The sequence below is a fragment of the Toxorhynchites rutilus genome, chromosome 2, assembly GCF_029784135.1.
Source record: "Toxorhynchites rutilus septentrionalis strain SRP chromosome 2, ASM2978413v1, whole genome shotgun sequence".
NCBI lineage: Eukaryota > Metazoa > Arthropoda > Insecta > Diptera > Culicidae > Toxorhynchites > Toxorhynchites rutilus.
The window spans coordinates 310,348,939-310,363,944 of NC_073745.1; the positions used below are offsets into that span (position 1 = coordinate 310,348,939).

Below are 15,006 nucleotides of genomic sequence, written 5' to 3' on the forward strand. Positions count from 1 at the left end.
CGGAACAAAAATACCTCCGATTTGTATGAATTCGCAATGCCGATTTCCCCACGCTCCATGGATTTGAAGTCTATGTTAGGGAAACACATTCCAGTGGGAACAAAAATACCCCCGACTTGCATGAATTTGAAATACCGATTTCTCCAGGCACCTTGGTTTAGAAATCTCTATTAGGGAACACATTTCGGTGGGAACAAAAGCTCCCCCTAATTTCGTGTGTTCTTCTTCTTCTTTTTGGCTTTAATAGGGTTTAAACTTTTCAGTTCATTCGCCTCTAGGCTCTTTCGTGTGTTTGCAATGCCGATTTCGCTGCTTGGTTTTTATGGCTGTGTTAGGGAAACCGTAAATCGGGCCAATCAAAACGATCCAGTTAGGGCGTTTAGATAACGCCTAATATTTTACAGTTATTCAATTATTTATCTAATGAAAAACAACATTTTGTTAGTTGCGATAGATGCGTAGAAATATTCCCTATCAAGTGATGCACACATCTCTCCTATCCAGTACGAAATGTTCGAGCTATAAGCATTCGAAATCTTTCATTTTTTCCTGCATGTTCTGTGTTTAGGTTTTCATTTTACCCTCCATATATTCCGGTTAGACGTAGTCCCACGTCAAAAAACCAACGGAATAGCGTTCGACGTAAATTTTTAATGCATTGACATGAAATTAATTGCGACTTATGATCAGCTGGCGTATTGTTCTGCGAGGGCAAGAATGAATCATCAATCAATTATCAACTGATTCTACAATGAAAAAAAACATTTCAGAGATTATTCTACTAAGCAGTTGTTTCCTAAATATCACAGCACTATAGAGTAATATCCGAAGGTATAAACAAGCGACTTTTATAAAATAACAGCGTAGTTCTACGTCAACAATGCGGTCGTATCTTGGACACAACCTCCTATAATTTTTTTGTTGTAGAATCATTTGATTCTTGTGCTCGAAGAACAATACATGCTCGAGATAAGCGCCGCTGTCATCCTTAGTGGAGAAAGTTTTGCTACTGGCAAGCGAAACCAAATCACATACAAAATTCCAGAACGATATTCACTTTCTTGGTGACTAAATAAACGAAATAAACTCTATATGTTAATCTCCATTACCTCGAAAAGAGTAGCACTGTTTCATTATGATCAAGATTAGCGCAAATACAATCCTAGTTGAAAGGCGTTTTGCGACTGGCACGCGAGCCCAAATAAATTAATAACTTAATATAACTTCTTGAATAACTTGGTATTCCCAAAAAAAAAAAAAAAATTATGAACAACCTTAACACCTGCTTCACCATAGCGTTAGTTCAATGCATTGATGACAGAAAACATTGTTCGTTAACTGCTTGGAAAAAGGCTGAATAGATGCCTCAGCAGAGATTCATTACTAATACCTTAGCGTAAATATTTCCGTCCTGCTGTCTCCCCTCCATGTTTATATTTATCATTACGACTGCATAATTTGAAACACCAAACAATCGTCAATCATAGTATAAAAAATTAGGCGATTGTTGCATCCTTACAGGGCCAATGCACACGGGAGCAGGTACAAATGGGGTTTCAGCGTAGCGAAGATGCACTATTTTTACGTACGGGTTATGAAGCACGCACGTACGCACACAAATATCCATATATCGATGGCTTGAAGCAACTAAATATACAAACACTTATCTCCGTTTTGCGCTCGTCTCAACAGAAGCCCTTTCTGTTAATGTTGCCAGCCTAGATAAGCTTAGCTATCATCCACTTCATAAGCCACTCACTTACACCCCCATTGCCTTGAGAAAAGCATTCGATGCCTCGCCGTCCTCGCCCAGCAATGATGTTGTTCAGTCGAATTCCTCAAGAAGAATGAAAGTTTGCCTCAGCGAGATCCACTGTTTATACTCTAGGCTAATATTCCCCTTCGTTCTTCTTCTTTTCCTTTGTTCACGGAGACTTTACATCTTACGATTTCCCCTTCGTTGCTCGTCGATAAGTTGCTCGTTATTGACAGCTCTGTTCGGGAAAGCACACAAGTGGACAGAACAAATGTATGAGGAAATGAGAATGCTTCCTTTTTTCATCAATTTAAACCATATACAGACTATGGAATTGTAATTTCTAGCATATCAGACAAAAAATTTCCGATTCGTTTGGTATGTGAATCGCCAAAATCCGTTCGCGGCAAAAAGAGTTACTAACGTTAACTTTATTTCATAAAAACATGTTTTCTGATTTGGCACCCTTAATGAAAGACGTAGTTCCACGTCAAAAATTACAGATGCAAGTGAATTTATCACAAAAACTTTTAAACTAAACTACCTTCGCTGACGTCAGTATCCCCGGCGGAACCCACGTGTATCCCATTTGTCGTGGGTCCACACGGCTTGTGTTGCTGTCATGCTTGAATCCTAATCGCTCCCTCACCGAAGTCACCTGTTCGTGATATACGGCGTGCGTTTCCCGCGGGCATTTGCACTCTTGGCAGGTTTTTCTGTGGAGAAACAAAAATAAAGAGGGAAGAGCAATTAGCGAGATAGAACACTTAGTGGTATAACAGATTTGCGCTGGTGAACACTAGATGGCAGCGACGCACCACTAGAAGAAAATCCATGGAGACGCATGGTCGGTTTTCATGCCATATGACGAAACGCGAGCTACATCAGCTGTTTCGAGCTGTTTGTTTTCTCTCTGAATGAAAATCTCTGCTCTCCGTCTGCTCCGTTTTTTCCACATCGGTTTTCCCCGCCCTGTGGATGCAGTTCATTACCAGTTACCACCCGTCAAAACGGACAGTGATTTCCGCACTCTTTCCTCGCAACGTGATCGTAAAATTTAATTGAATTAGCTCGTTACGGAGATAATTTGAGTGGCGAGTAAAGCGAGTGAAAACAGATCCTTCGGAACCGCCGCTTGACGATTTTTCTGGCTCAGAAATTGGATGATACAAAAAACAGAAAGCTACAGCAGAGGAGGGGATCAGATGATGGATATTTTGCGCGCTAGTTGATGAAGGTTTTGTTTTATTTGCCCGAGCGTTGAGAGCGAAAGTGATTTGTTTTACCGCAAAACGTTTATTGCTCTTGAAACATTGATGTAGTCCGGAAAGTGGAAGTGGCGCTTACATCATACGCCCTGGTGCCTTAGGTCCTCTATTAATACACTTCAGAATTGAGGACAGATTCTTAATCATCTCTCATATTTCAAACATTCAGAAGACGAATTTACCTCTGACGTAAAGATCGGAAAATGTTCAAAATTGATTGAACAACATCCGTCTCAAGTATCGCACCTGTTCTACCCAATTATGAATGGATAATTCTCCGTCACTTTTCATTCCACCCAAGCTCCGCTCCGCATGCTGAATGGGGTGATTTACACATCGTTAATCCCCCCCTGGAGCCGACCGCAAGCATACTTCTGTGACGGCGCTCCTCGAATCACACATTGTCGTTTTCATAAGCCACTCACTAGAAGTGATTTACATACATTCCCACGTAAAGTGGTAGTGTTTTGTTTGTTTTATCGTTCATTGCGCGTCGTTTCGATCCAATGCTTAAATTGTTTCTCATGTTGTTATCCAATCTTTCCTCGTTGGCGTACGGAAAGTATAAGACACTCGTATACGACAAGCGGGAAATAATAATCACAGGGAATAAACTAGCCAAGAAGTGCTCGAACAATTGCATTCATACCTCATTTACCGCCTCGTGATGCGACCGAGGAAAACTGCTTGGCGTGAATAATTCTGGTTTGCCACTGAACTTCACTTTGGGCGAAACCGCGCCAGCTAATAATATAACCAACCAGTAATAGAAGTATATGTTTCGAAACAGGGGGTGAGTTACCTTACAATCAGATCGTACAGTTCCTGCTGGTCGAACACCTTGCAGTACGCGTGCAGCACTTTGACGCAGGCATATCTCATCCCGGTCCACGGTATCAGCGGACCTTCGAGCATTTCCCACAGCGGACAGTTGGCGTGTCGCTGCAGGTCCAGCATACCTCTCTCTATATGGCTTCCCCACCGGCTTATTCTTTTTCTCGAGTTTTTCTTAACTACTTATGTTACACCGAAAATTCACTTTTTCGTTTCCTATCACTTTTCTTCGTCCCCGTTTTGGGCGAACGACACGAAACATGAGATCGTCTGTTTGGAATTTGTTCTCCTTCTTTTTTTCATTCCCCCTCGTCGATGCGTACACCCGCGTGAAGTTGTCACCGAGTGGACGTCACTACAAAGCGTTCGGTTGGTTCCAAAATAAGTTCGTTCTCAACTGACTGCCGATGCTGCTTTTCCCGAGATCATTCACTACTCACTTGTTCTTGTTCATCTTTCATCTTACGAAAATAATTGACAGGGCCGGGGCGTGAGATAATATTGGAAAATTGAAGCTGCAAACGTAAATGCAAACACGAACTGAAACATCAACAATTCAAGAAAACAAACACACCGACCGGCGCGAGGGCAATTTTTCACACGGTACATATTCTGGACCGGTGTCGTTCACATAGAAGGTTGTAAAATTGATACAATCGCACATATTTTTAAATCGGATATTTTTAAATAACATGAAAATATGTGAATATTGAGGGAATGTCTGCTCATTGAAAATACGACAGTTTTGTTTCAAAATCATCATATTCACTCGATTCGGAAAATGTCGAATTAACTGAATGCAGATAGTTTTAGCGGCAAATTAAAAGAAAAATTAAAGCGTAAGACGGATAATGAGGGTAAGATGGACATGCGATTGATTTGAATAGTTAATTGCGACAAATAATTCCATTTGCTATTCATATCTATTAGCTCATAATCGGAATTTGGACTCCGTAAAACGGAATCTAGAATAGGGTATCCGAATACAAAATTTGAAATATATAATTTGTCATCTTAAACCTGGGATTTGGAGTTAGAGTTAGACAAAAGCCTACAGGATGGGCTAATAATTTATTTTGTTTCTTTCGAATATCGTATTCTTTTGTTTAATGCATTTCATTCTGGTTTCTAAGTTAAAACTTGTTTTATTGGCTTATCCAAAGGTTTATCAATAGTTATTCGAGATCATCTCCATTTTTGTCGATCACGAGGCACGAGGCAAGTTCTGAAATTAGAGCGTACCTAGCAAACGAAATCGTCCGACATAAACTACCATATCCGTAATCCCTTGCACGGAACATGCATTTCATCACCATTCACTAATACGACCGGTGTCCCTCAAGGAAGCAACCTAGGACCGCTACTGTTCGTGATATTTTTCAATGATGGCGCGTCTACACTTGGTCATAGAGGTAAACTTGTATATGCCGACGACCTAAAGATCTATGTTGTGGTGGGCTGCGTTCAAGATTGTCTTCATCTACAAAATATGCTGAATACGTTTATTCATTGGTGTCGTAAGAATAAACTTGTCATAAGCATTGCGAAATGTCATGTTTATTCATTGTTTATTCATGTTTATTCACCTTCCATCGTTCTTTGGACCCGATCATTTTCAATTACCAGATTGATAATGCGATTCTTAACAGAATGAATCAGGTGACGGATCTTGGTGTTGTATTGGACTCAAAGTTTTCTTTCAACTCACATTATGCATCAATAATTTCGAAGGCGAATCGTCTACTCGGCTTTATCTCTAAAATTGCTAAGCTAAGATTGCTAAGCTAATAAGCTCAGTGAAATGATAAACAAGCTCACGGTCATCGCGAAAGAATAAACAATCCCACGATCAGGATTAGACACGAATATCGCGTCTTACTAAAATCTGTTATAAATATCAGGGCAAATGAATTGTAAGTTCAGTATTAAGATAGAAGTGAATAAAAGCACAGTGGTGCAGTGAAAAGCAAAAAAAATGTTTTTTTTGACAGTTTTAGAGTATAAGATTTAACTGGCGCCCGAATAGGGACCTGTGTGTTGCAAGTAGTTAGTGAAGTGCAAGTGCCTAGGAGACAAACTTAGTAATCCGAAACGAAAGAGTTAATTGGATACCAAGTGACCAACATCGCACCAGGAAACCGTGATCCGATAGAAGATATCACATTCCTGACTTCACTACCGAAACTTATCTGGATCGCAGGGAACTGCAGCCGTACGTACCTGCGCCATTAGTAACCAGGACAGCTAATCACTAGGCCTAGGTGAAAAGGATCACGCGGACGTGCTGAGAAGGAGAGAAAGACAACACCTCAGGTTCCAACCCAACGAGTCTGTACTGCACCCGGCAGTGTTGGGAAAAAGGTGATAATAGGACACCGGTAACAAACCACTGAACACGCGCACCGGAGCTTTCCAAGAACGGCACCGTAAGAGGATTGACCTCTCGAAGTACGTTGTCCCGCAGTCTTGTGGTGTTCCCACAGGATGTTCAGGCTAGTAACGTAAGTAACCATTTTCTATCAATCATACAAGTGAATCAAATAAAAGAAATATATCACGAGTGAAATACAAAAGTGAATAATAAAACATAAAACAAAAGAGCAATTTATAAAGTAAAGATATAACATATAAGAAAAACAAAATCAAAGTGAAACAACGATTCTAGATTAAGTTTTATCCAAACGAAAAAAATTGACGAATTAACAAACTTATTGCAACAATTCCATTTCAACATGGAACAACAACAGTATCAAGATATTTTGAATAGACTCGCTGCACTGGAAACTACCAGAGCCGAGCCAAGTGACATTGACACTTCAGATCCACCATTATATCTGACATCATCAGATGGTACACCTGTGGACCCAGAGAAAATTGAAAAGATCCCTGATCTCGTGAAAGATCTCCCTATTTTTACTGGAGATCCGAATGAGGTTTGTGTTTGGTTAAGTGATGCAGGAGGTTTAGTACATTTGTACCAACCTTCAGCAACAAGTAGCATAGACACCAGAAATAAATTTCATGTAGTATGTAAAGCAATTCGTAGGAAAATCCGAGGTGAAGCAAATGATGCACTAGTAGCATCAAATGTGAACACCAATTGGAATCTCATCAAACGTACTCTCTTGACATACTATGGAGAAAAAAGAGATATTACAACATTGGATCATCAGTTGATGAATTGCCAACAAAATCGTAGATCATTAGAAGACTATTACGATGAAGTAAATCGTATCCTTTATTTGATTTGCTAATCAGGTAAAGACGGATGTAAGATTTCAACATCCCGAAGCATGCAGAGCAATGATCGACATGTACAATGAAAAAGCAATCGATGCGTTCATAAGAGGACTAGATGGAGAGATTGGAAAATTCCTTAAAAATTACAGACCGGACTCCCTCGCAAGTGCATACTCCTATTGCATTTCTTTTCAAAATGTTGAGTTTAGAAAGAGTCTCGCTAGACCAAAGCCCCCAGAAATACCTCAAGGCCCACGAAACTCAATACCATTAATTCCTCAAAGAAATAACATACCTAATCTACCCCCGAGAATTCCTCCTAGAAATATTATGCAGAACGGAAAGATAAATCTAAATAGATACCATCCTTATATTCCAGTCAATAATCCACCACCCTTCATAAGACAACCATTTTTCAATAAACCACAGAACGCTCAATCGTTCTTCCGCCCAAAACCACCACAATTCAATAAAAATCCATTTCAAAAACCTGAACCAATGGAAGTTGATCCTTCCATTAGAACAAAAATGATTAATTACAGTAATAGACCCCAACAATCTCATCAGAATCATCCCTCAAAAAGACCTCGATTATTCAACACCGAAACAAATGAAAAGCAACCGCCAGACCAAGAATGTGGATTCGAAGAAAGATATGGATACACACCTTCAGACGACGAAGAATATTACCCTGAAGAATCTTCTACATTTGAAAGGTACATGAGAAATATTGAAGCTCAAGAACCAGATGATCTCGAAGAAATTTCTGAAACCGCAGAGTTAAATTTTTTAGAATAAACTCCGCGTTACCATATTTATAACACAGAAACTCCCTTGAAACGGCACACACATAACACATAAACTCCCTTGAAAATTTTGATCGATACTGGATCAAACAAAAATTACATTCATCCCAAATACGCTCAAATTTCACATACCACTAAAATTCCATTTGTTATATCATCCGTCGGAGGAGACATCAAAATCAATAAATTTTCGAAAGCAAAATTTTTTAAACCACATTCAGACTTTATGGTAAAATTTTATCATTTGGAAAAATTAAAAACATTCGATGCAATAATAGGGCATGACACACTGAAAGAACTTAAAGCTATAATAGATACATCAAACGAAAAATTAATCATTACAGATAATCACGTAATTCCACTTCTCCAACACCAGCTACAAGAGGTTAATAAAATACATATTCGAGATGAACACCTAACAGAACCTCAAAGGGAAACACTTAACAAATTTTTAAATAACTTTCAAGATCTATTTCAGCCACCAGATGACAAGTTACCATTCACCACAAAGGTAAGCGCAGATATACGAACCACGGACGAAAACCCTGTGTATAGTAAAACCTATCCATATCCACAAGCCTTAAAATCAGAAGTCAATAGACAAATTGAAAAACTTTTAAATGACGGTATTATTAGACCATCTCGATCTCCATATAATTCTCCAGTTTGGATCGTTCCGAAGAAGCTAGACGCATCTAACGAAAAAAAGTATCGCATGGTCATAGATTATCGAAAAATAAATTCAAAAACCATTAGCGATAAATACCCTAAAGGGTGTGTCACATCAAATTGCATCACGGAAAAAACGCTGTAGAAATTTTATTTTTAGGAATTATATCTTCAGCTCTCGCCTATAATCAGATAAGAGTGTATAGATCACGTTAGCCATGCTTCACTGTCAATTTTTCGAAAATTTGGAAAAATGTCGTTGAACGAAAAAGAGCGTCGTGAATTAATCCTGTGCACTCATTTCGAGAATCCGGAGTTGTCACATCGGGACATCGGTATGATGCTGGGAATCGTCCAATCCACGGTCAGCAGAGTACTAAAACGATACTTCGAGAACCTAACCATCGACCGGAAGGTGAAGAACGGCAAAAATGGATGCTTCGTCAGTGAAAACGTGACCCGAGAAGTTCGGTCCGGGATGTCGCCAATAAGCTGAATTTGTCAAGTTCATTCGTCCAGCGGACCAAGCAGCGGGAGGGCCTGCGTTCATACAAGGTTCAGAAGGCTCCTAACCGCGACGAAAGGCAAAACATGGTGGGGAAGACGCGAGCCCGGAAGCTGTACACCGAAATGCTGACGAAGCCGCATTGCCTGGTAATGGACGACGAAACCTACGTCAAAGCGGACTTTCGTCAGCTGCCGGGCCTGTTGTTCTTCTCCGCAGAGGACAAATTCAGCGTTCCGGAGGAGATTCGCAAGCAGAAACTATCCAAGTTTGCCAAAAAGTACATGGTGTGGCAAGCGATCTGCTCTTGCGGAAAGCGGAGCGCCCCCTTCATGATGACCGGCACGGTAAACGGGCAGGTTTACCTTAAGGAGTGCCTACAGAAGCGCTTACTACCACTATTGAAGCAGCACGAGGGCCCGACCATCTTCTGGCCGGACCTCGCTTCGTGCCACTATTCAAAGGACGTGTTGGAGTGGTACGAAGTCAACGGGGTCACCTTCGTGCCAAAGGAAATGAACCCGCCCAACGCGCCGGAGCTTCGCCCAATAGAGAAATATTGGGCGATTATGAAGCAGGCCCTCCGGAAGAACCCAAAAGTTGTCAAATCGGAGGCGGACTTCAAGAGAAAATGGATTTCTGTTCAAAAAAAACTGCAACCTGACGTTGTACAGAACCTTATGGACGGGGTAAAGAGGAAGGTGCGAGCATACGGGCTTGGGCTCGAAGTATGAATAAAAAGAAAATGCCAAAAGTTGTTTAATAGTTTTTATTTTACTGTCTAAAATTTTCAAAAGGATCGGTCTACTGGGCGAATTTCTACAGCATTTTGTCCGTGATGCAATTTGATGTGACACACCCTTTATTCCAGATACTTCAGTAGTTTTAGCCAATTTAGGCAACAATAAATTTTTCACAACTCTTGACTTAGCTTCTGGATTCCACCAGATACCAATGGCACAAAAGGATATAGAAAAAACAGCATTTTCGGTAAATAATGGAAAATATGAATTTGTACGATTACCATATGGATTGGAAAATGCCCCTTCAATTTTTCAATGAGTTATGGACGATGTTCTGCGAGAACATATTGGAAAAATTTGCCACGTTTACATCGATGATATCATTATTTTCGGAACAACCTTCGAAGAACACTTGAGAAATTTAGAAACCATCTTTAAAACATTACGAAGTGCGAACTTTAAAATCCAACCAGATAAATCAGAATTTTTGAAAACAGAAGTCGAATTTCTAGGTTTTATAATTTCAGAAAACGGATTGAAACCAAACATGAAAAAAGTAGAATGTATTCAAAAATACCCAGAGCCAAAAAATCTCAAAGATTTAAGAGCTTTTCTAGGAATTTCCGGATACTACCGACGTTTTGTAAAGGATTACGCTGACATTGCGAAACCCTTGACAAAACTTTTAAGAGGGGAAGATGGCCATCGCCAGATTCCTAAAAACCAATCAAAAAATTTTCCCATTAAATTCGACATCGATGCAAAACAATCCTTTGAAACATTAAAAGAAATATTATCTTCAAACGACGTACTAGCATATCCAGATTTCAAAGAAACTTTCATTCTGACTACTGATGCTTCAGATACAGCATTAGGAGCTGTACTATCACAAAAATTTCACGATGGAGAACGACCAATAACATTCATTTCAAGAACACTCTCTAGAGCAGAGGAAAATTATGCTACAAATGAAAAAGAAATGCTCGCAGTAGTATGGGCTTTACGCACCCTTCGAAACTTCATTTACGGAGCTAGATTAAAAATATACACCGATCACCTTCCCCTAACATTCACATTATCCCCTAAAAACAACAATGCTAAACTAAAACGATGGAAATCCTTTTTGGAAGAACATGATTACGAAATGTTTTATAAACCAGGAAAATCCAACGTTGTAGTTGATGCATTATCCCGTATACAAATCAACTCTTTAACTCCTACACAGCATTCAGCAGAAGATGATGACAACTCCTTCATACCCTCAACTGAAGCCCCGATAAATGTCTTCCGCAATCAATTAATTTTTACAATTGGACGAAACTCTAGCTTTGAACAAAATAGGCCATTCGAATTTTACCACAGATATATCTTTACAGAACCAAACTTTACAACTAACTTCTTAAAACAGAAAATGAAAGAATACTTAGTACCAGGAATTATTAACGGAATTATGACAGACGAAAATACTATGGGACAAATACAAGATATATACAAAGAAAATTATAATCCCAAAATGGTCAAAGTTCGATTTTCTCAAATAAGAGTAGAAGACATAGAAGAGGTAGAACAACAATTCGAAGAAATCAAAAATATCCACAATTTCGCTCACCGTAACGCTAAAGAAAATTCAATACAACTATTAAAAAAATATTACTTACCCGGAATAAATAAAATCATCCGATCATATGTTAATACTTGTGAAATTTGCAAAACCGAAAAATATGATCGTAAACCTCAAGAATACATACCTATAAAAACACCTATGCCACAATACCCAGGAGATATTGTTCATATTGATATATTTGTCTACAATGCAAATTTCCTATTCCTTTCATCCCTGGATAAATTTTCAAAATTTCTTGAAATCAGACCAATAAAATCCAAATCAATAGTAGACATTAGAGATCCATTAATGCAACTTCTTTATGATTGGGACGTGCCAGCACAAATAGTAATAGATAATGAAAGTACATTCGTTTCAAACATAATAGAGCAGCAAATCAGAAATCTAGGAATCCAAATTTTTAAAACACCAGTGCATAGATCGGAAACTAATGGACAGGTAGAAAGATTTCATTCAACTATCAGAGAAATAGCAAGATGTATTAAGGCACTTAACCCAGGTATAACTGTAAACAATCTAATTCAAGAAGCTGCACATAGATATAATAATACAGTACATTCATTCACTAAGCAAACACCTAAAACAGTTTATATAGGAGACAACCCAAACAATTTAAGTTTTTCAGAATTTGCCCAAAGGAAAGAACAAATCAATAAAAAAAATATTACAATTGTTTAAAGACAAAGAAAACAAGATTGTACCCAAAAATTATAAAACATACATACCAGATAGCTATGCATACGAACAAACTTTTACCAATAATAAAAGAAAAAGCAGATACAATATTGTAAAAATTAAAGAAAACCACAATACCTATGTAATTGATTCCAATAACAGAAAGATACACAAAACAAATCTTAGAAAAGACACAAGCAATTGCAAAATGTACAAATCTCTTCCTTTTCGACCTCACGAATAATCCGTTAGCTATTATACCGTTAGGGAAAGCCAAGGTCAAGACAGGGTACGTAAGAATTGTACATCCGATAGATTTAATTCAGATAGGCAACACAATAGCAAATGTTAATGAAGAAATACAATTGAATCCATCAAGCAATCCATTATATGAACTTATGCAAATAAAAAATTATAAATTATACGAAACATTCCTTAAGTTAAAACCATTTGTAACAAGACAGAAACGATGGGATACATTAGGCACCGTATGGAAATGGGTAGCAGGTAATCCAGATGCAGAAGATCTACGAATAATCAACGCAACGCTTAACTCCTTCATTACACAAAATAACAAACAAGTTATGATCAATCAAGCTATAGGTAACCGAATCCAAGAAGTAACCGATTTAGCCAATCAAATATTAGCAATGGAAAGGCAAAAAGCAAAAAACCATTCCATTGAAATCAATCACCTCATGATATTATCAAACCTAGATTCTCTTCAAGATCAAATAGAAACACTAGAAGAAGAAATCTTAATGGCAAAACATGGCATTCCAAGCAGCAAGTTATTATCCATGCGCGACTTCAATACAATAGCAACCTTTTTGGGAAACCACGATATATCCGTTACATCATTCGAAGAACTCCTATCACAATCAACCGCCTAAGTAACATTAAACACCACTCATATTGCATATATTCTAAAAGTACCTCAATTCTCAAAGAATATCTATGAATACGAATATATTGACTCTGTCATTAAAAACAACAAACGAATCGCATTACAACGCAATTACCTTATGCGAAATATTACACATATATACGAATCAAATCAACCATGTGAAGACCAAGGAAACTATTTTCTATGCGAAACCACAGCATTAACCTCAAGTAATGATTGCATTAACCGACTAATCCGAGGACAGCATTCTAATTGCATTTTCGAAAAAGTGTACTGAAAAGGATTAATCAAACGAATAAACGACCCTTCTATTCTCATCAATAACGCAATAGTAGCAGTCTCATCTAATTGCAGCAATTCGAATCAACAACTCAATGGTTCATTCCTCATCCAATTTGAAGCATGCAGCCTACAAATCAATGGAGAATTGTTCTCTAATTTCGAAGCCATCATACCTGGACGACCATATCCGACCATCCTATAACAGGTCTACTAGTTACCGAAATTGACACTCTCGATACACCACCTGCCGAGTATTTACAATACCTAACATTGGAAAACAGAGAACAACAAGAAACAATAAATCTTCAAAATAATTCACTTACATGGAAGCTCAACTTATTTGGATCATTTGGAGGAGTAACGTTTATTTCAATTATCGCCATCATCGGATTATTCCTATACAATTCCCGTTAACCAACTATCAAAGCAGAATTCAACATTCCAGAAATCAACAAAGAAAATATCGCCCTTGAAGAAACACATTCCCCAGTCAGCGGAAAAGATGAAATCATCATAACAAATCCAGAGTCAACATCAGCAGAATTAACAGAACAGCGCAAAAAAGAAATTCAATCATTTATCAATATGCCATCACCATTTAGAACAATTCAACTTTGAGGACAAAGTTACTTAAGAGGGGAAGAGTTAACAACAACATCTAAGGCCAGGATAACCCAGCAACATAAACAACGGGCCACTCAACATCATCACTCCATTTCTTAATATAAACAGAAAACCGCTTAGCTAGCCGATAGATAAATAATGTCAAAAATCAATTAGTCAGCTCAGTGAAATGATAAACAAGCTTGACCGTGAGCGAAAGAATAAACAATCCCACGATCAGGATTAGACACGAATATCGCGTCTTACTAAAATCTGTTATAAATATCAGGGCAAATGAATTGTAAGTTCAGTATTAAGATAGAAGTGAATAAAAGCACAGTGGTGCAGTGAAAAGCAAAAAAAAATTTTTTTTGACAGTTTTAGAGTATAAGATTTAACTCGCGTTCGATTTTAATATCTCCACAAATGAATTTCTACGTAGAATAAGAAGATTAAACTTCAGTTGAGTGACGGGTGTTTATTAAGATAATTTATGTCAGATTAACTTAATTTTAAACAGTAAAACAATAAAACAATAAATGTAGATAGCTTCAATGTAGATTTTTTCAATTTTTCAAATTTCATGTATTGCCCTTGCCCTTGGGAGATTTTCGAGGGTCAAAAAATTAAAACTTTGAGCGATTTGAGACACCCCTAAATCTTGTCCGATTGTGCTAAAATTTTGCATAGGTCCTTTTTTTGGCCAATAAACAAAATATACATGGTCGGTTTTTGGAATTTGACATGACTTGACACCCTAATCTACATTTACATTTTTAAACATTTACCCGAAAGTAACGTTTTTGAAGTGAGACTACGTCTAACAGGAATTAATGAGGGGTAAAATGAAAGCCATAGAACAGAGAACATGCAGGAAAAAATGAAAGATTTCGAATGCTTATAACTCGAACATTTCTCAGTAGATCAGAAGGATGTTTACATCAATTTATAGGTATTATTTCTACGCATCTATCAAAATAATAAAATGTCATTTTTCATGAGATAAACAATTGAACAACTGTGAAGTTTTTTTTTCATTCAATCAATAATTTAACCAATACAAGCAAATGATTACTAAGCCAACGGTTGTACCA

General features: G+C 37.9%; 1 protein-coding gene across 3 annotated transcripts in view; it reads right to left on the minus strand.

The window, feature by feature from the left end:
- LOC129770833 (four and a half LIM domains protein 2) overlaps window positions 1-15,006 on the minus strand; it is a 422,902-nt gene that overhangs the window by 198,558 nt on the left and 209,338 nt on the right. For 2 of the 3 annotated variants that reach the window (XM_055773941.1, XM_055773939.1), the window contains one exon: window positions 2,301-2,472. In XM_055773941.1, coding sequence (XP_055629916.1) covers window positions 2,301-2,472 — 172 coding nt within the window. Of the gene's footprint in view, window positions 1-2,300; window positions 2,473-3,826; window positions 4,214-15,006 lie in introns of all 3 variants that reach the window. The other variant, XM_055773942.1, reaches the window with a different exon arrangement.